The 18,477-nt window shown below is 36.0% G+C and overlaps 1 protein-coding gene across 6 annotated transcripts in view; it reads right to left on the bottom strand.

Annotated features, from left to right (window-relative positions):
- Positions 1-18,477, bottom strand: part of GALNT13 (polypeptide N-acetylgalactosaminyltransferase 13) — a 590,104-nt gene that overhangs the window by 142,734 nt on the left and 428,893 nt on the right. For all 6 annotated transcript variants that reach the window (XM_007964986.3, XM_007964988.3, XM_073019693.1 and 3 more), the window contains one exon: positions 12,805-12,985. In XM_007964986.3, the coding sequence (XP_007963177.1) occupies positions 12,805-12,985 (181 nt within the window). The remainder of the gene's footprint in view (positions 1-12,804; positions 12,986-18,477) is intronic.

The following is an 18,477-nucleotide window of genomic DNA, read 5'->3' as shown; positions in this document are numbered from 1 at the left end:
AATACCTACCACAGTGAGGATGTGTTAACGAATCATGTATACGTGTGTGTATGTGTTCTTAAGTAGACCTTTCACACCAGATATTTCATAGCAAGGCAGTATCATCATGATAGCCACCAGCCTTTAGGCACCAAGAATTCCACATTAATAGTGCTTCTGATAAAATCAGGCAGAAGGCTTATTTGTTAAATAAACTTCCTATTTCAGAAATCATTTCCCCTTCTGTTTTTAAAGCCATAGCCCTGCCTTCCTGATGCACCTTTTCATCCCAGCTTGGATCCATTGTCTAGCATTCTTTCCTATTGAAGATTTACTGCAATGCTCTCAGACTCAAAATCCCATTTGATAAAGATATCTAATAAATATAGAATTTTTATTTTCTAGACAATTTTTAATAATATCCTGAGGAAGAACTGCTCCTAAGGGAATGTAAATTATTAGGGTCCTGAGATAATCTGTCATTGAGAGTTCAATGTCCTGTAAGAAAGTGTGTGGTGTGTTTGTTTTTATAAGTGACTATTTTAAAGAGACAATTTAGCACATCTGAGAAGTTTATCCATCTTATATTATTATTTGGTAGAGAAAAGACTAGGTTTCTTAATTCTTTAAGCCATTCTTGGATCACTTTCCTGAGAGTTTATGTAGCTGGGTCATTCCAGATGTGAACTCAAATTATATTTAAAATAGCCAAAAAAATGAGTATAACATAGGAATTTAGGCAAAGAAGAGTAGTTTCAACATTGGAATTCAGGCAAAGATGAGTGCTATAGTTTGGATATTTGACACTCCAAACCATATACTGAAATTTGATCCCCAGTGTTGGAGGTAGGGGCCTAATGGGAAGTGAAGGTATATCCTTCATAAATGGCTTGGTGCCATCCTTGCAGTAATGACTGAGTTCTCGCTCTATTGGTTTCCAAAATAGTTTCCCTGAGAGCTAGTTGTTAAAAGGAAACTGGCACTTCCTATCTCCCTCACTCTTGCTTCCTTTCTTTCCCTACAAGATTTCTGCGCATGCTGGCTCCCCTTTACCTTCCACCCTGAGTTGAAGCAGCCTGAGCCCCTTACTAGAAACCAAGCAGATTCTGATGGCATGCTTCTTGTACAGCCTGCAGAGCGGTGAGCCAAATAAACCTTTTTTCTTTTTAAATTACTCATCCTCAGGTATTCCTTTATAGCAACACAATCAGACTAAAACCATGAGTATTATCCAAGCAAATGCAAACCACCAGAATATCTAATTTGGGGGACTTAACTGAGAGTATTAGAGATAAGAAATCTGCAATGTGTAACCACCTACGCCAATAACATTATATATATGACTGCAGCTAAGTGTCAGAGTGACCTCCTCAATTTTGTTAAGAAATTAGAATTGAAATTTAGTGTAATTACTCATATAATTTTAAGCTATTCAATTTTAGTTACATTAGATTTAACTAGTAAAACTGAGATACTCTGAAGAACAGGTTGCAGAATGAAAGGAGTTATAATAAAGCCTCCATGTGTACTTGAATGATATTTAATTCAGATGTAGTACTCTTACATCAAACAAAAACTCAGCCAACTACCGACCAAAAATCCATGCATTTTTCGTAAGTGTTCTTGATCATTTGCACCAATTTGAAAAATTTTGTAATTTCCTACCTTGACTAATTCAGCAGGTTTAGGGTAATGGAAAGTAATCATGACCCATCCAATCTAATTGGGGTAGAATTTATCATTATAAAATTTCAGACTATTGTATTAGTTGCATATACAAAAAAAATGATTAGACTACAGGTATCCATGTTTTATTTGAAGGAGAATCAGAAACAGGAAATACAAATGATCATGGTATCTGAACCCTAGAAGGTAGTACTTATTCTGTGAATCAACATATACTAGGTCTGGGTGTGGTGGCTCACGCCTGTTATCCCAGCACTTTGGGAAGCCGAGGTGGGCAGATCACGAGGTCAGGAAATCAACACCATCCTGGCCAACATGGTGAAACCCCATCTCTACTAAAAATACAAAAATTAGCTGGGCGTGGTGGTGTGTGCCTGTAATCCCAGCTACTTGGGAGGCTGAGGCAGGAGAATCACTTGAACCCGGGAGGCAGAGGTTGTAGTGAGCCGAGATCACACCACTGCTCTTCAGCCTGGCGTCAGAGTGAGACTCCATCTAAACATATGTATTTTTATATATAGTGTATATATCTCTCTCGTGTGTATATATATATCTAGTGTATATATACACATATAAATATATATATCTAGTGTGTGTGTGTATATATACACATATACACACACTAGAACTTAGGTTCTATTCACTTTAGAAATAGTTGGAAACTATCCACATTTCATTATGATAAAATTATTTTGAGAACCTAATTATTCAAAACGATTGTTGAAATGCTAATCAAAGTCAATGAGGATGCAATGGTCTACCCTTCTGCAATTCAATATTTTTGTAATATTCAACAAATAATATTTATACCATCTGCTTATTAGTTCTATTCCATGAATACAATTCAAGATATTTAGGAAGAATTATTATAATACAATCACATTAATAGATTTACTTAAAACTTTAATTTTAACTGTTAAGCTAATAATTTTATTTTTGTTCCATGTATACAAACAAACCCCCTTTTCATAAGGAAAGATATTCTGATTCTGGTATTCTGTTCATGCTTATTGCCCAGAGAGACCACTGACTTCACTAAAATCAAACAAACAAGGAAAACATTAATTTCGTTCAACTCAAGCCCAAATCATTTAACAAATATTTCTGGGGCATATGAAATGTGCTATACTTAGGGGAGATTGTTTTAACAATGTATAAACCAAAAAAGCCATAAAGTCTAAGACAGACTTTACTTCAACAATTAGATTATTTTAAAATATCTTTTTGTATATCAGTTAAATTACAACACACATATAATAACCTCAGAGAAAATCCTTGACAATGTATATAACAGGCAAATAATTTATCACCAGAATACTTGAAGATCTATGAATACGTAAAAGAAAGGCAAAAATATTCAATAGTGAAATGAACAAAGTATATGAATAAAAAGGATGACTAGTTTATTTACAGAAGAAATTCCAATGTCAATAGAAACTTGCAAAATATGTTCATTGCTAGCAGCAATTGAGGGAAAAAACAGATTATCTGTGCAATTATCTATACAACTATAAATAAATATGTACATATATGTTCATACATATATATATATGCAAAAACAAAAAGATTGATAATCTAGAATGCTGATAGTATACAGTAAGTGCTCAAGCATTGTTGGTGGGAGTGATAATAAAGTACTTCAAGAAGTTAAGAATTTTTGACAGTATCTACCAAAATATAAATCTACATATCCACTGATCTAATAAATTTAAGTAAACTTTGTGTTAAGTCATTCATATATATTCATAGAATATTCTATGAATATATATGAATAATAATAACAGCTAATTGTTTGATACTTGCCAGACGTTGTCTTAAGTGATTTATATATCTTATTTCACTTAACTCTCAAAAAACTTTATGTGGAAGGCTATATTTTTCTAATCCCCATTTTATAGTAAATAAACTAAGTCCACAGATTAAGTAAAGAAAGATTAAGTAGAGTCAGGATTTGAATTAACTCAGGTAGTCTGCCTCCGGTGCTCTCATTCTTAGTGCTTCCACATCCCTCAGTAATATCCTCTCAGGTTCACAAAGAAGTTGTCACAGGAGGGTTTCTGTAACTTTTTTGTAGTAAGGGACAACTGAAACCTGCCTAACTGCTTGTCAGTATTGGTATGATTAAATAAGTTTTGATATATCCATGCAATGTGAAACTGTTTCTCTACAAAATGGAATAACAATTCTAAGCAAATAGTGTGTAAAACACTGCAGGGCATAATATTAAGGTAGAAGTAAAGGAGTTACAACAGTACTGATTTTTAAATATATGAATATGTATCCATATATGTATGTAAATGCATAAGAAAAAGATTTGAAGGATACATGGTAATGGTGATTGGGACTTACATATTTCATTTGCCTCTGACATAGGTTATAAAATAGTACAAATATAATAGATTGGAGTTCAGTAAGCTCTAAAGACAAAATCAAACAAAAAACAATAAAACAGATATAGCCCCTTTCTTCACATCAGTTAGTGGGGGTAAGAAATACTTGAAACATGCATAAATGCTACATTAGGGAAATTACAGGAACCACTGGAGTCCCTGGGGGGAATTACATCAAACCTGATTGACAGGGGTAGATGATTATGGTACTTTTAGCAAAGGTGGCAGCATTCATTAGCCACTCAAATACTCTTTTAGACATACAGAAAAACTTCACGGTAAAAGGGAGCATGTTAAGCTTGGAGACCCAATGAATGTAGTTCCACATGGCAGGTATGTGGAAGTCTTGGGAAGAAAGTGTACAAGAAAAGATTGGAAAGTTGGGCAAGGATTGGATCTCACAGGGCCTTGTTGGCCACGTTCATGACTTTTGACTTTGTGTTTAGTCATTAAAAAGTTGTTAGGAAAATAAGAAACCAGTGATAATTTGGTTTGGGAAGGTCCTCCAGCAGCGCTGTAAGGATGGGTGAGGTGTAGGCAAGCTTTGAGACAGGGAGACTGCTGTGGTTTGGATGAGGTTTGTTCCTGCCCAAATTTATGTTGAATTTGATTCCCAATGTTGCAGTGTTGAAAGATAGGACCTAGTGGGAGGTGTTTTGGTCATGGGAGTGGATCCCTCATGAATAGATCAATGCCATCTCTGGATGAGTTACTTCAAAAGTGGGTTGTGCCTTCTCATGTTTGGTCTCCTTGTACATACCCATTTCCCCTTCCACCTTCTGCCATGAGTTGAAGTGCCACAAGGCCCTCACCAGATGGGCTGCCTGATCTCGGACTTCCCAGTCTGCAGAATTGTGAGCCAAACTTCTTATCTTTATAAATTACCCAGCATCAGATATTCTGTTATAGCAACACAAAACAGACTAGAACAGAGCCCCATCAGGATAATCAGGAGGTTGTGTGGATGAAGGTGAGTCTGGAAATGAAGACAAATGAATGGATTTGAGAGCAATTAGAAGGTAGAAAAGAAAGGAATTGGAGATTCACTTGAAGACTGTGCGTGAGAAGGAAGAATCTAGGAAAATGTAGGCAGTTCACATAAGAATCATATTAATTCTTGAAAATGTGTTTCCCATGTATTAAACATTTAATCTTATTTTTCATTTAAACTAATTACATGTGCTCACGTAGAGAGTTCACTCTTTAATGGCAAAGACAACATTTTAATAAAAAGTGTTCATAGTCCCTCCTACTTGCCATAATGACAAACAAGTATTTAACAAGCACTTAACAAGTGAAGACAGAAGCAAGGCAGTATCCTTATTATAAAAATACAAATAAAAACCCATAAAATACCAATAAAAGGACCAATAAAAAATGTTAACCTAATGCCTTAAAGAATTAAAGAATCCAAAACTGTTTTAATTGATTGTAGCAAGGAAAAGCAGTTGATGAATATAGCTGTCATTCTCTATTTTCAATATTTAGCATTTTAGGGCATCACACAAATAATGCATTATGTGTTATTATAACATGGCACATTAAAATAATTTAGAGTTTTCTCCTCATCATACCACATTTCCTCATTGGTACTATGGTTGCTGCTGCTGAAAAAGCATTTATTAAAAAATAAAAGTTCAAAACTCATAGGTACAAATGTACTTTATTTTTAGAAGTGCTGCACTCTTTTCAGATGAATTCCTGTTAATCCAACCAAAAACTAATATTCCTAGATTATTACAAAAATATTCACACTGCACATTTTGCTGGAAACAAAATGTGGTTGCGAAATCAGCCTGGAACATTTTCATGACTTACAGAAGAAATTAGGCCCCCTCATTCAAAGAGCTGGTTATCAAATATTGTACTTTTCAAAAAATCAGCATGTCAAAAACACTAGTGTTTCATAGAAATTTCAAGAGATGGAAATGCATATAGGCTTTAAACTTTAATAACAATGCAAAGATGCTGCTAACAAAGCCTGCCTTTGGTGAGTTGATTTTTCTTAAGCATTTTTAAAAGGTTAACGAATAGGGAGTTAACCTTCAAAGTAAGTTCAAGGAGTCTGTAATTGTGTGTTTGTGTTTAACTGGAATAAAGATCAAACTACAATATTGCCAAAGAAAAAATAATCTATTTTTCCTAGTTACATATAAATACCTTTAAAGGTATGTTTTGGGATCCTTTAAATTTAATTTTAATATGTTTCTGCTCAAAACAAGAGTGTGCATCAAGTAAAGGAAGAAGAACCTGGGTGTTATGTAAAACCACTGATTCTAATCACCATGCCTGTGGATATACAGCTAGAGATCTACTTTCTCCCCTAAAAGAAAATCACTATTTATAAAACAGCCAGCATATCAAATATACAGAAAGTATTATGACTATAGTTTATCTTAAGGTTCTTAAGCTTTTTACCTGTGACCAAGAGGAAAAGAAAATGTTGCTTTTTATAATGTGGTATTCTGTGAATCGCAGTTTTTGCTTACATAACTTCATTTCAAAGGATTTGCTAGGACAATCAGATTGGTTCAAGCTGAAACAGCTCAATTACTTGTAAAAACTGCCTTAGGCTTTAACAGCCTACAGGGCTTTAAAAATCAATGATACTATAGTATTTGCATCCTTAAGAAGACAGCCAGAAATCAAACTAAACAAAAGTAAAAAAAAAAAAAATCTATTCTTGAACACTATTTCAAAGTATGTCTATTCTTCATTTACACACTTATTTAGAAGACATAAGTAGACCCTACCAACTTGGTCAATATTACCAAATGGCTAATGAGCATAGGCCAGGAGTGTTAGGATATACAGTAAATATTGTGAAAAAACTCAGATAAAGGTATTCACACATGTAGCCATTTATACATCTCATTTTTAACTTTAAATTAATTGGGAATCACAAGAAATATAAAAACCAAGATGTACAAAAATAACCTTATTTTAGTTTGTGGGCTCTTGTATTATGTTGCTCTGTTAGACAATTTTATTGTCTGCTTTTATTGTGCCTGTTAGACTTTTGTATTAACCCTGGAGGGTAAGATTATACTACAATGTGCACCTATGATTATGGTGAAATCATAAAACCCTAAGCACGTATGTAAACCAAAGGAATTTTCTTTTTCTATGGAAAACTCAGAGGAATTGAAACAGCCTTTGCAAAAATTATAACAGTGAGAAAATTATAACAGTGAAAGGGATCTGACCTACCCAACTCCGTCTTGCTTCTAACCTCCAAACTGTCCTTGTTCATTCCTGGGTGCAGGCCAAACTAATTTTGGGAGTGAATTTAGTGTAATGTTGAAAAAAACAAAAAACAAAAAACAGCCCTTTCTGAAACAAACCACCTTCTTGCCTAGGGACTAGTCTGCCTTTGTAGGACTAACAAATTAGCAACAAGATTAAAAATTATAGTTTAGGAGTCATGCAGCCAGAGGCCACAAAATTCTGAACCTCTCCAATTGCTCCTGGGGATTACATCACTGTTGTGATGTAAAACCTAAGATCATAGCTGCAGATATTTTGCAGACCCTGCATTTTGATGCACCAGCTGATACCACTCAGACGGGTAATCTGGCTCAACCAGTTCTGTGATCCCACTCAGGGACAGAAGACTACAATCAATACCCTATGATTTCATCTCTGACCAATGGGCACTCCCCATTTCTTGACTCCCCCCGCCCCTACCAAATTATCCTTAAAAATCTTGATCCTTGAATTTTTAGGGAGACTGATTTGAGTAATAATGAAACTCTGGTCTTCTGTACAGCCAGCTTTATGTGGCTTAAACTGTTTATCTATTGCAATTCCCCTGTCTTGATAAATCAGCTCTGTCTGGGCAATGGGCAAGGAGAACCTGCTGTGTGGTTACAGAATGATATAACACACGGACAGAAAACCAAACACTGCATGTTCTCACTCATGAGTGGGAGGTGAACAATGAGAATACATGGGGAACAATGAGAATCCCCGGACACGGGGAGGGGAACATCACACACCAGGGCCTGTTGGGGGGTTGGGGGCTAGGGGAGGGATAGCGTTAGGAGAAACGCCTAATGTAGATGACAGGTTGATGAGTGCAGCAGACCACCATGGCACGTGTATACCTATGCAAACCTGCACGTTCTGCACATGTATCCCAGAGCTTAAAGTATAATAATAAGAATAAAAGAGATTTATGAGGAAGGCCCTTCACCTCTTTTTTAACAGTGGGTCCTTATCCAGGGCTGGATCAGAGAGGTGGGATAAAGGCTTGTCACAATTCTTGTGAAGAGTTTCCCTGGTATAAACCAGACAGCCACGGATCATTCAGCAGAAAGAAAGAAACAAAAGTGGCTCTCTTTTAAAAGTTATTCATTCATTCATTCTTCTAGTTATTCAACAAATTTTTTTTAAACAAAATGACAGGAAAGTTGCTAGGCACTGTAAATAGTTGTCTCTGAACTACTTTGGATATAGAGACAAGTAATAAAAATTAAAACAATATGGTAAGAGGTGATGATGGTTTGCCCATGTTATCAAACTTCAGGGAATACAAAGAGAAAGAATACCCAGATAGTTCAACACAGATAGAGCTGAAACATTCCTGAAGCCAACCAATAAAGTAGGCAGGTGAGATTTTATAGAGTATATTGGAAGTAAGTTATTGTCAGAATTAAAGTTATAAAGTCTCAGCACTTAGACTGAAGTCTGAGAAACTGCCTAAGTGAAGAATACAATTTCAGAGTAGAAGCCCACATGTAAAAAGCGGAAATCTCACAAAACTTATTGGAAAAATTAACAATTATATAAAGGAATTTCTAGAAAGAACAAGTATTATTTATTTCACCATGTTAAGGAAGTTCCGGGAAGCTCAATATAAACTCATAAACTCTTTACAGTTTTTCATACGTGTGTGTGTGTGTGTGTGTGTGTATGCATGCATGTGTATTATAGTAAAGGACATAGTTCTAACTGTGGATGCGAATGCATGTAGTTCCCACCCCTTCTTCCTGAACACATACACCAGATTCTCTCTTCACAAACTCACCCATTCCCCAAGGGATGAAAAATAGAAAATAAAACATTCCAGAGGATAGCAAAGAAGTGTATGATTTTGATTTTAAATTAAAATGACCACCGCTCTCTTAGCCTAAATTAACGATGGCTGAAATTGTTATCAAAAAAATAATAGATTTCTGACTTCCTGAATACAACCTGTTTTATTTGTTTTTGGATGATCTGAAATCCTCTCAGGGCTCAAATTGTTTTAGACATCCAGCTCTAGTTTCCAGCCTGCGTCCATTCTTCCTTTTTCAGGGAGAAGCAATTCATTGTTTGATGTTTCAGGTTTGGGGTTTCCTCCCTCTGCCCCACACTATTGCTGGTAGATTCTACCATTGCTTAGCTGCACTGACTGTCTCTGAGACACATGTAAGCGTAAATGCCTTTTAGAAGTTCTTAGATATCTTCAACACATTCCCCAAAAGTCCTTGTTCTGCCTCCCAAACTACTTTTCTAGAGTTAAAAAAAAATCCATTTTATAAGAACAATAACCCCAAATAATATTTATTGTAATGTAAAATCTGCACTTTCCAGGATATACAAGCAGTCCCTATTGTGCAACATAAAGTCATTAGTTCCAGATAGCAGGCATTTTTTTCCACCCTTTACATTCTAAAGTTAGTCATTTCATTACAGTTTGAGAGATGGTTCTATCATTTATCTGCCTTTTTCATTCAGTGGAAAATTATAGAAAAGACTAGCACAGTACTTTTCACAAATATTCATCATGGACGAATATAATACACGTGATTACAATTATTCTCAATTACTCATATTCCTGAGTGTATGTTGCATGCAATCACACATAACACACTTTTTCCCTCCATTACTCCTTTATTCATATTTGAACTTATATATTTCTACAAGTAATGATTTGAATTCAAAAAGTATCATCAAAAGAAAATGAAAAGGTTACATAAATGTCACTGCCTTGCTGTGAATATTACACGCTCTTGCTGAATTCGACTCTGAACATCTGGACTAGATTTCTACTGTAAAGAGAAATACATCTATGCATGAAATGGTGTTCCTGGTAATAGCTTTTTAACATAGAAGAGGCTTGAAAATGTGTGAAAAAGTCCTTTTCCTAATCACACACTTAAACATACAGTGCCCTCATTCTTCTTCTCTATATAGGAATGCTGGATCTTAATCAGAAACTTCATACTGCTCCTTCCGCTCCTTCTCTTCTAGGTACTTGTATATAAAAAAGTTTTGGCCGGTGCGGTGGATCAAGCCAGTAATCACAGCACTTTGGGAGGCTGAGGGGCAGAGCACTGGAGGTCAGGAGTTCGTGACCAGCCTGGCCAACATGGTGAAACGCCGTCTCTACTAAAAATACAAAAATTAGCCAGGCATGGTGGCGGCCGCCTGTAGTCCCAACTACTGGAGAGGCTGAGGCAGGAGAATCACTTGAACCAGGAGGCAGAGGTTGCAGTGAGCTGAGATCATGCCACTGCACTCCAGCCTGGGCAACAGAGTGAGGCTCCGTCTCAAAAAAAAAAAAAAGTTTGAATTTCCTTATGAGGACTAAACTTGGACCTTTTCCTCTCTCGTCCAAGTTCCTATCACGCCCTATAGACCATACAATCTCATCAGATGGGTTTATTTAATCCTGTGTAATGTGGTTTAGTCGCTGATACAGGAGTTAAGACGAAATTACTGAGGCAGACAGTGAGGGTACAGGAGTTCTCAGTAAGGTTTTCCTTTTTAATGAAAAGCAGCCCCCCAAAATCATTTTCTAACAAAGAGCAGTCTGTAAAATTGAACTGCAGATATAGATACCCACAGCTGGGCCAATCATGTTCAAAACAGTGACTCCATCTTCCCTTTTCTCTTTGGCAGCCGCATGTACAGTAAGGAGCAGACAAGATGGCGCCAGTGGAGTGGAAAGTCCATTTGCATAATAAGATTAGGGTGGGGTGACCAGCCTTGCCGCACCCGGTGTAAAGGGCACACCTGATGGAACTATTCTGTGGGCCCTAGTAAATCAGCCTCCTCAAGGCTGCCTATAAAATCCCGTGCATCCGACTCTGGTGGTCTTTCCCTTTCAGAAGTCCTCTTTCTCAGAGAGAGAGGGCTGTCCTCCTTTCTCTCTCTTCTGCCTATTTAACCTCTGCTCCTAAACTCCTCCTGCGTGTCCCTGTCCTAAATTTTCTTGACATGAGGGGACAAACCCCTAGTATTTACCCCAGACAAGGTAGCCGCTTCATTGCCAATCTGATTCTGGCATAAAAACATGACAGATAAAGAAGGAACTCCAAAGTATATATTTTTTTTGCCATGTTTTGAAATGACCCTGCAAAGACATCTTTTGTGGGGGAAAATCTGCATCTAGACCTTTCCCCTTCCAGTCCCTCCCAAACCTGAGGAAATTAACTGAGAGTTTAGCTACCTTTTAAAGGTTTGAATAGGAAACACTTGCCAACTATTGCCTCTAAGGTGGCCACCTCTGATACTTCATCTGCATAATAAGAACCTTGGTTTCCACAACCTCCTATCTTAACCCAGTCACTCTACCATTGATTCTAGGTCTTTAGATAATAACTTGGCCAAACCAATATATCCCTCATATGCATTCACCGATGTGTCTTAGTCTCTCTAAAATGTATAACATCAACCTATAACCCAAAACCCAACCATCTTGGGCACATGTTCTCTGGAACTCTTGACACTGTGCCTTGGGCCAGGTTCACTCAAATTTGGTTCAGAATAAAGCTCTAAATGTTTTACAGAGTTTGACTCTTTTCATTGACACTTAAATATACCTTCAAAAATCAGAGCATGCCAATTAAAATCAAATAGGCTTTTCTAAGCCAGCAAATAGATTATATTACAGAAAGAGTATGCAGGCCTGGATTTTTGTTGTTGTCCTTATGGGTTACATAATAATGACAATAATGATGCTAATGACCATAAGGCCTATACAAAAACTGAGTCCATCTGTATCCTTATTCTTCTCCCTTTTTAAATGCTTCAGCTTTTTTTTTTCTTTTTCTTTTTGTAATGTGGCTATTGCAGATATCTAGAAAACTATAAAGAATGTAATTACTAATAATCCCACCACCCAGTAATAGGATTTTCTCATTTTTTCCTTTTTAATGACTTTCAATTCTTAAAATAAGTAATGTATGAATATTGAGAGAATTTAGAAAATATATAAAAATATAATGAAAAGAATTACTCATAATCTTACCACCCACTGATAGCCTATATTTACTTCTATTTCAATACATATACTTCTCTGTAACTAAAGTATGAAAACATTTTAGTCTTATATTATTTTCCACACATATTTATTGATGAATAATTTACTATGGTCTTCAGAAATATAAATTTGAATATCTGCCTAATTTTCTATCTTGTTTCTGTATGAAGTCATTTAACCTTCCCCTACTAAGATATTTTTAAAAATATTCTTAATTTGAGTTAATAATAAATACAGATCTCTCTGTACAGCTTGCTCCATTTTTCCAACATACTCAGGTTGAGACAAAAATGATAGTATTTAGGTGTTTGAAATATAGTTCTTATTTTACATCAAAATTTACTTCATAGTACAATTGTCTCATATACACTTTTCTGCAATATTATGGTAATAAACAATATTTTAACTAGTAGAATAACAGCAATAATGAAACACATGTTCAGTATGTTTCAATTTTATTTTCTCCTGTAGGGAAAGAAAAATGTCAGAATTGTGTACCTGGGGATATGATGTAGAAGAAATCTTTAAATTCATCCATCCAAACTTCTGCCAGTCTCCTGTTGTTCTTGTTGATGACATGACCAGTGCCACCAGGAAAAGTGTATGGAGTCGCCTTCCGAAAAACATGACCAACATGGGAGCAAGTAACAATCTCCAAGGAGCCTCCACATTGCCAAATCTGGGAAAATGAACAATCATTGTAAATAATGCAATAATATTGTATGAGATGAAGCAACTGAAACTTAGGCCAAATCTTCAGATCTTACATGTTTCAAGCAAATACGTGACGCAAAATTCAGAACTAGTACACTATACTTACTTTTGGCAAAGGATGCGAATTTGGAAGATCTTGATATATTAAAATAGTTGAAGCATTGGAATTATGGAGGTAAGATATAATTAATTCATATCTCTTTATTAGAATACCTAATTTCTAGTTTCTAGTAGTTAACCTAATTGCTAGTTAGTAGATTTGTTACTCAAATCTGCTATTAATGAATTTGTACATGTTGTATGCTGTTGTCAAAAACTAAATTTGATTTGGAGAAAAATCAGTTATTCTCTATCCACCTGGAATTATAAATGACCGTTCATTCTAAGCTGTTCATATACCTTGCATCTTCAGGCTTTGGATTTATTATTAAGATGTGTTAGGACACCTTTATAGGTGCTCAGCATCTACATATCCTTCAAAACTCATCTTCACCAAGATCATTTCTTCTAGAAAGCTCTGGGGGGAGATTTAGTAATGTGTACCTTTTGTATTTTAAGCATTTTTTACTGAAGGATTGAACACAATTATTCACTTCCTTATCACTCCTTTAAAACTATAAATTCTTAGAAAATATACCATATATTTCTTAGTATCCTAGAATTCACTGTGTATTTGAGGCTAAGTATTATGTAAACTATCCGTAAAATACTTATTTCTATGAAATTACATTGTATAGCCATAACTATTACTGTTTCTCTCTATATATGTGTTTACACACACAGTACTATACATATAAGTGTGTGTATATATATATATTTCTTATATATATGCTACATGTTTTCTTGTCACAATAAATAGAAGTCATAGTTACTGCTCTACAAAATTTGGAAGACATGGTTTTATATTGTAACTAACATTGTTTTTATTTGATACATATGATTTAAGTAGAGTGACTCTTTTTGAAAGAAAAATATCTTTCTGGCCATTTCTGGCCAGGTGCGGTGGTTCACACCTGTAATCCCACCACTTTGGGAGGCTGAGGTGGGTGGATCACGTGAGGTCAGGAGTTTAAGACCAGCCTGGCCAACATGGGAAAACCCTGTCTCTACTAAAAATACAAAAATTAGCCGGATGTGGTGGCACACACCTGTAATCCCAGCTACTCAGGAAGCTGAGGCAAGAGAATCGCTTGAACTCAGGAGGCAGAGGTTGCAGTGAGCCAAGATCATGTGCCATTGCACTCCAGCCTGGGTGACAAGAACAAAACTCTATCTCAAATAAAATAAAAAAAAAAAAAGAAAGAAAGAAAAGAAAAGAAAAGATAGAGAAAGAAAGAAAAAAGAAAAATATCCTTCTACCTGGCCCTTCAGATAACATTTAGCTTAGAAGAGAGCTGCTATTGGACTTGGGTAGCAGTAAGAGACATTCACTTTTTTATCAGAAGATAAAAGATGATAAATAATAAGTCATAATAATCAATAATGGTTTGTGCATTTCATGTAAATCTCTTCTTTTTTATTTTATAATTTTTAAACAGTGTGATGCTAGCAGAAAAATAGGTCCAACAAACACTGAAGTACAGATGAATATGAGTGAAGAATAGAAACCTTCCTCCCCCTTAAAAGACACGGAAGATCATTCTTAAATAATCAAAGTATTTCATTGATTGATAACTTCATCTTTCTTTTTTTTTTTTTTTTTTTTTTGAGACGGAGTCTTGCTCTGTAGCCCGGGCTGGACTGCAGTGGCCGGATCTCAGCTCACTGCAAGCTCCGCCTCCCGGGTTTACGCCATTCTCCTGCCTCAGCCTCCGGAGTAGCTGGGACTACAGGCGCCCGCCACCTCGCCCGGCTAGTTTTTTGTATTTTTAGTAGAGACGGGGTTTCACCGTGTTAGCCAGGATGGTCTCGATCTCCTGACCTCGTGATCCGCCCGTCTCGGCCTCCCAAAGTGCTGGGATTACAGGCTTGAGCCACCGCGCCCGGCCGATAACTTCATCTTTCTAGCTTCATGAAATATATGAACCTTCTTGTCATTATGCATATTTTTACATTCTTCCTTCCTGTTAAAATGGAGGCAGTTAATCCCTATCCTATCAAAGATAAATCAATACTTCTTTTTCAGCCCCCCATTATATCCCTTGTATCTTTAGTCATTCCCCTTGCTTTTCTCCTGAAATATTAATCATGTTTCTCATTACTAGATTATGCCTATCTTTGCATAATACCCTCTAAAGTCATCTATCTTTCAAATAGCTTCAAAAATTTATAAAACACAACAAAAAGTCAATTGCTTAATATCTATATCCTAGATATCTCATTGTTTCCTTTTACCATTAAATAATATAAAATATATACTTAATCTACGCTTTATATTTTATATATAATATAAAATATATATATAAATATATCTAATATATATTTTATATTTTTGTCATGGTATAATTATGAATTATGTAATTTTAGTGTATTAGTGATACGTGTTCTTAGCAAACAACAGTGAAAGCAGAAAGACAATTAAGATTCTATTGAGTTGACAGACAAGAGATGCTGGGGATTAGGACAAGGATGGTGGCAGTGGAAACAGAGAGAGATGGTGCCATGTTCCTAAAGAACATGTATCACTAATATGGTAAAAATATATTTTAGTGGCCAGGCGCAGTGGCTCACGCCTGTAGTCCCTGCATTTTGGGAGGTCAAGGTGGGCGGATCATGAGGTTAGGAGATCGAGACCGTCCTGGCTAACACAGTGAAACCCCGTCTCTACCAAAAATACAAAAAAATTAGCCGGGTGCGGTGGTGGGCGCCTGTAGTCCCAGCTACTTGGGAGGCTGAGGCAGGAGAATGTCATGAACCCAGGAGGCGGTGCTTGCAGGGAGCCGAGATTGCGCCACTGCACTCTAGCCTGGGCGACAGAGTGAGACTCCGTCTCAACTACAACAACAACAAAATATTAATATATGTATATAAAATACATAAATATATAAATATAACTTATATATTACATTTATATATTATAATATATAATATGTATTATAAATATATGATATAAATATATATTTATATAAATCATATGATATATTTAGTGATACATGTTCTTTCCTTTCCTCAATTTTCATTTGTTTTTGACCTACTGTAAAAATTGCTGTTTATTTGTGAAGCTCCTCACAACTCCTCTGGTCAAAATAACAAATATCCCTTGATGCATTTATGATCTTGTTGACTCTTTTCTTGGAGTCTCCTGATTTTCCTCTTCTTATATGTTTATCCATTTTTACTTTAAATTTATATTTCAATGCTGGCCTTCATCTTTCTTTATATATTTAATGGGTGGTCTCATTTGTTACTATTAATTTACATAGGACCTGCATGCTAACAATCTCAACATTTTTATCTCAGCCCAGACCTCTTTTCTGGGATCCAGACTTGTGTATCCATACATCTAATTGATACCTCCTCTTGTATGTCCCAGAAACATACAAACAGAAATGTTCAAACTTGGTTTGTTGATTCAGCCCTGTTCTGTCAGCCAGGTCTTATATTTTTCTAATTTTTTTTTTTTTTCCAATTGATAGTATATGGTGCCAATATTCACCCAGATAGTCAAACCAATAAATACATAAGTAAAATAAATAAATAAAACTAGAACATATCATTGACTTATTTCTTTCATCACCTATATGCATATGCAATCCATTATTAAATCCTAGTAGTGCTATCTGTAAAATAATTCTCCATATGGCCATCTGTCTTCATTTGCTTGGGCTGCCATAACAAAATCCTGGGAGGCTTAAACAACAGATCTCTTTCTCGCGGTTCTAGGGGCTGGGAAGTTAAAGACCAAGGTGCCAGCATGGTCAGTTCCTCATAAAGGTGTTCTTCCTGACTTGTAGATGACTATCTTTTTGCTGTGTCCTTCCATCATGGAGAGAGCACACTGGTTTTTCTTTCTCTTCTTGTAAGGATATCAGTCCTGTTAAATTAGGACCCCACCCTTATGACCTCATTTATCTTCAATTCCCTCCTCACAGGCCATATGTGAGGAGGTAATTGAAGGCTTCAGTACATGAATTTTGTGGGAGCCTTCTCTCGGTTTCCACTGACACCATCCTTGTCCTAATCACCAGCATCTCTTGTCTGTCAATTCAACAGACTCTTACTTGTCTTGCTGCTTTCACTGTTGCTTTCTACAATTTGTTTTGTACTGATAAATCAAAGTGATCTTTTAAAAATTTAATTACTTAATTTTACTTCCCTGCTTAAATCCTTGAATGGTTTCTCATTGCACTGTGAATGTAAACACAATTCTTTAGCAGGGCCTCTAAGACCATACCTGATTTTCCCTCTCTGTCAAAAAACACTGGTGATATTGGCCCCCTGCCACATTCTAGAATAACATACCACATACCTTTTCACACACCAAATTCTCAAATCTCCTTCCCCTGTACCTGGAATACAATTCTGTCAGCCCTTCACCTTGGCTACCTCTTTCCCATACTTGTCATCTCAGCTGAAACATCACTTCATCAGAGAGGTCTTCTCCAGTTGCTATATTTAAAGTAGCCCCCACCCCAGTTATTTTCTCTAAGAGAACCCTGTTTAGTTCCCTCTTTGCTTACCACAATCTGTAACTTGTTTATTTGTATTCCTATATACTTTCTTTCCTCAACTAGAATGTAGGCTCTAAAAAGGACAGTGGAGATGTCTGGTCATTTTTGTAGCCCTAGAGCTAAGCCCAGTGCTACATACATAGTAGATGTTACTATATGTTGGTTGAATGGACAAATGGACAATTCAAAATTAACTACCAAGGTTAACATTAAAAATAAAAGACATTCCTGGTACAGTGATGAGGTTTAAACTTTTTTTTTTTTTTTGCAATTTTAAATGGCATTTTTGTAGGCAATATCTTTAAAAGACTAGGTAAAATAATCTAGTCAAATGATATGCAACTGTTTTTCCACATGTCTTGGGAACTAAGGAAGTTCTTCGGAGGTCACAGCATAACGAAGAAAAATTAGAAATGGTTGATAGTTTATGGCAAATGAGATTGCTCAATGATACAATCTTAATTTTTAATGTGCTATGAAATCTATTTAAGATCACATAAATCTCTCTCTCAGACATGATTTAGTAGAGTACTCAACATTCATTCCATGACCAGGCTTTTGTAAAAGGTGCTCCAATTTCAGAAGAAATGTCACATGACTTGTTATACATGAGAAGGAATTTAAGGTCTTCTCTTTATTGTGAGGAACACAAGGTGTTTGGTAAAGAAAGCTTTTCCCTCCCTTCCTATGGAATATGCATAAATGAAGAGCTTCTTTCCTCTTTCACCCAAACAAGGGAGCTAACGGAATGAAGAAGAGACTGGCATTTCTCTCCCGGCTGGATAGTTGCACAGCAAATTAGCACGCTATCCTGGTGCTGCCTTTAGAACAGAGAAGAATGTGTTCA

The sequence above is a fragment of the Chlorocebus sabaeus genome, chromosome 10, assembly GCF_047675955.1.
Source record: "Chlorocebus sabaeus isolate Y175 chromosome 10, mChlSab1.0.hap1, whole genome shotgun sequence".
Taxonomy (NCBI): Eukaryota; Metazoa; Chordata; class Mammalia; order Primates; family Cercopithecidae; genus Chlorocebus; species Chlorocebus sabaeus.
This window is presented reverse-complemented; position numbering and strand designations above follow the sequence as displayed.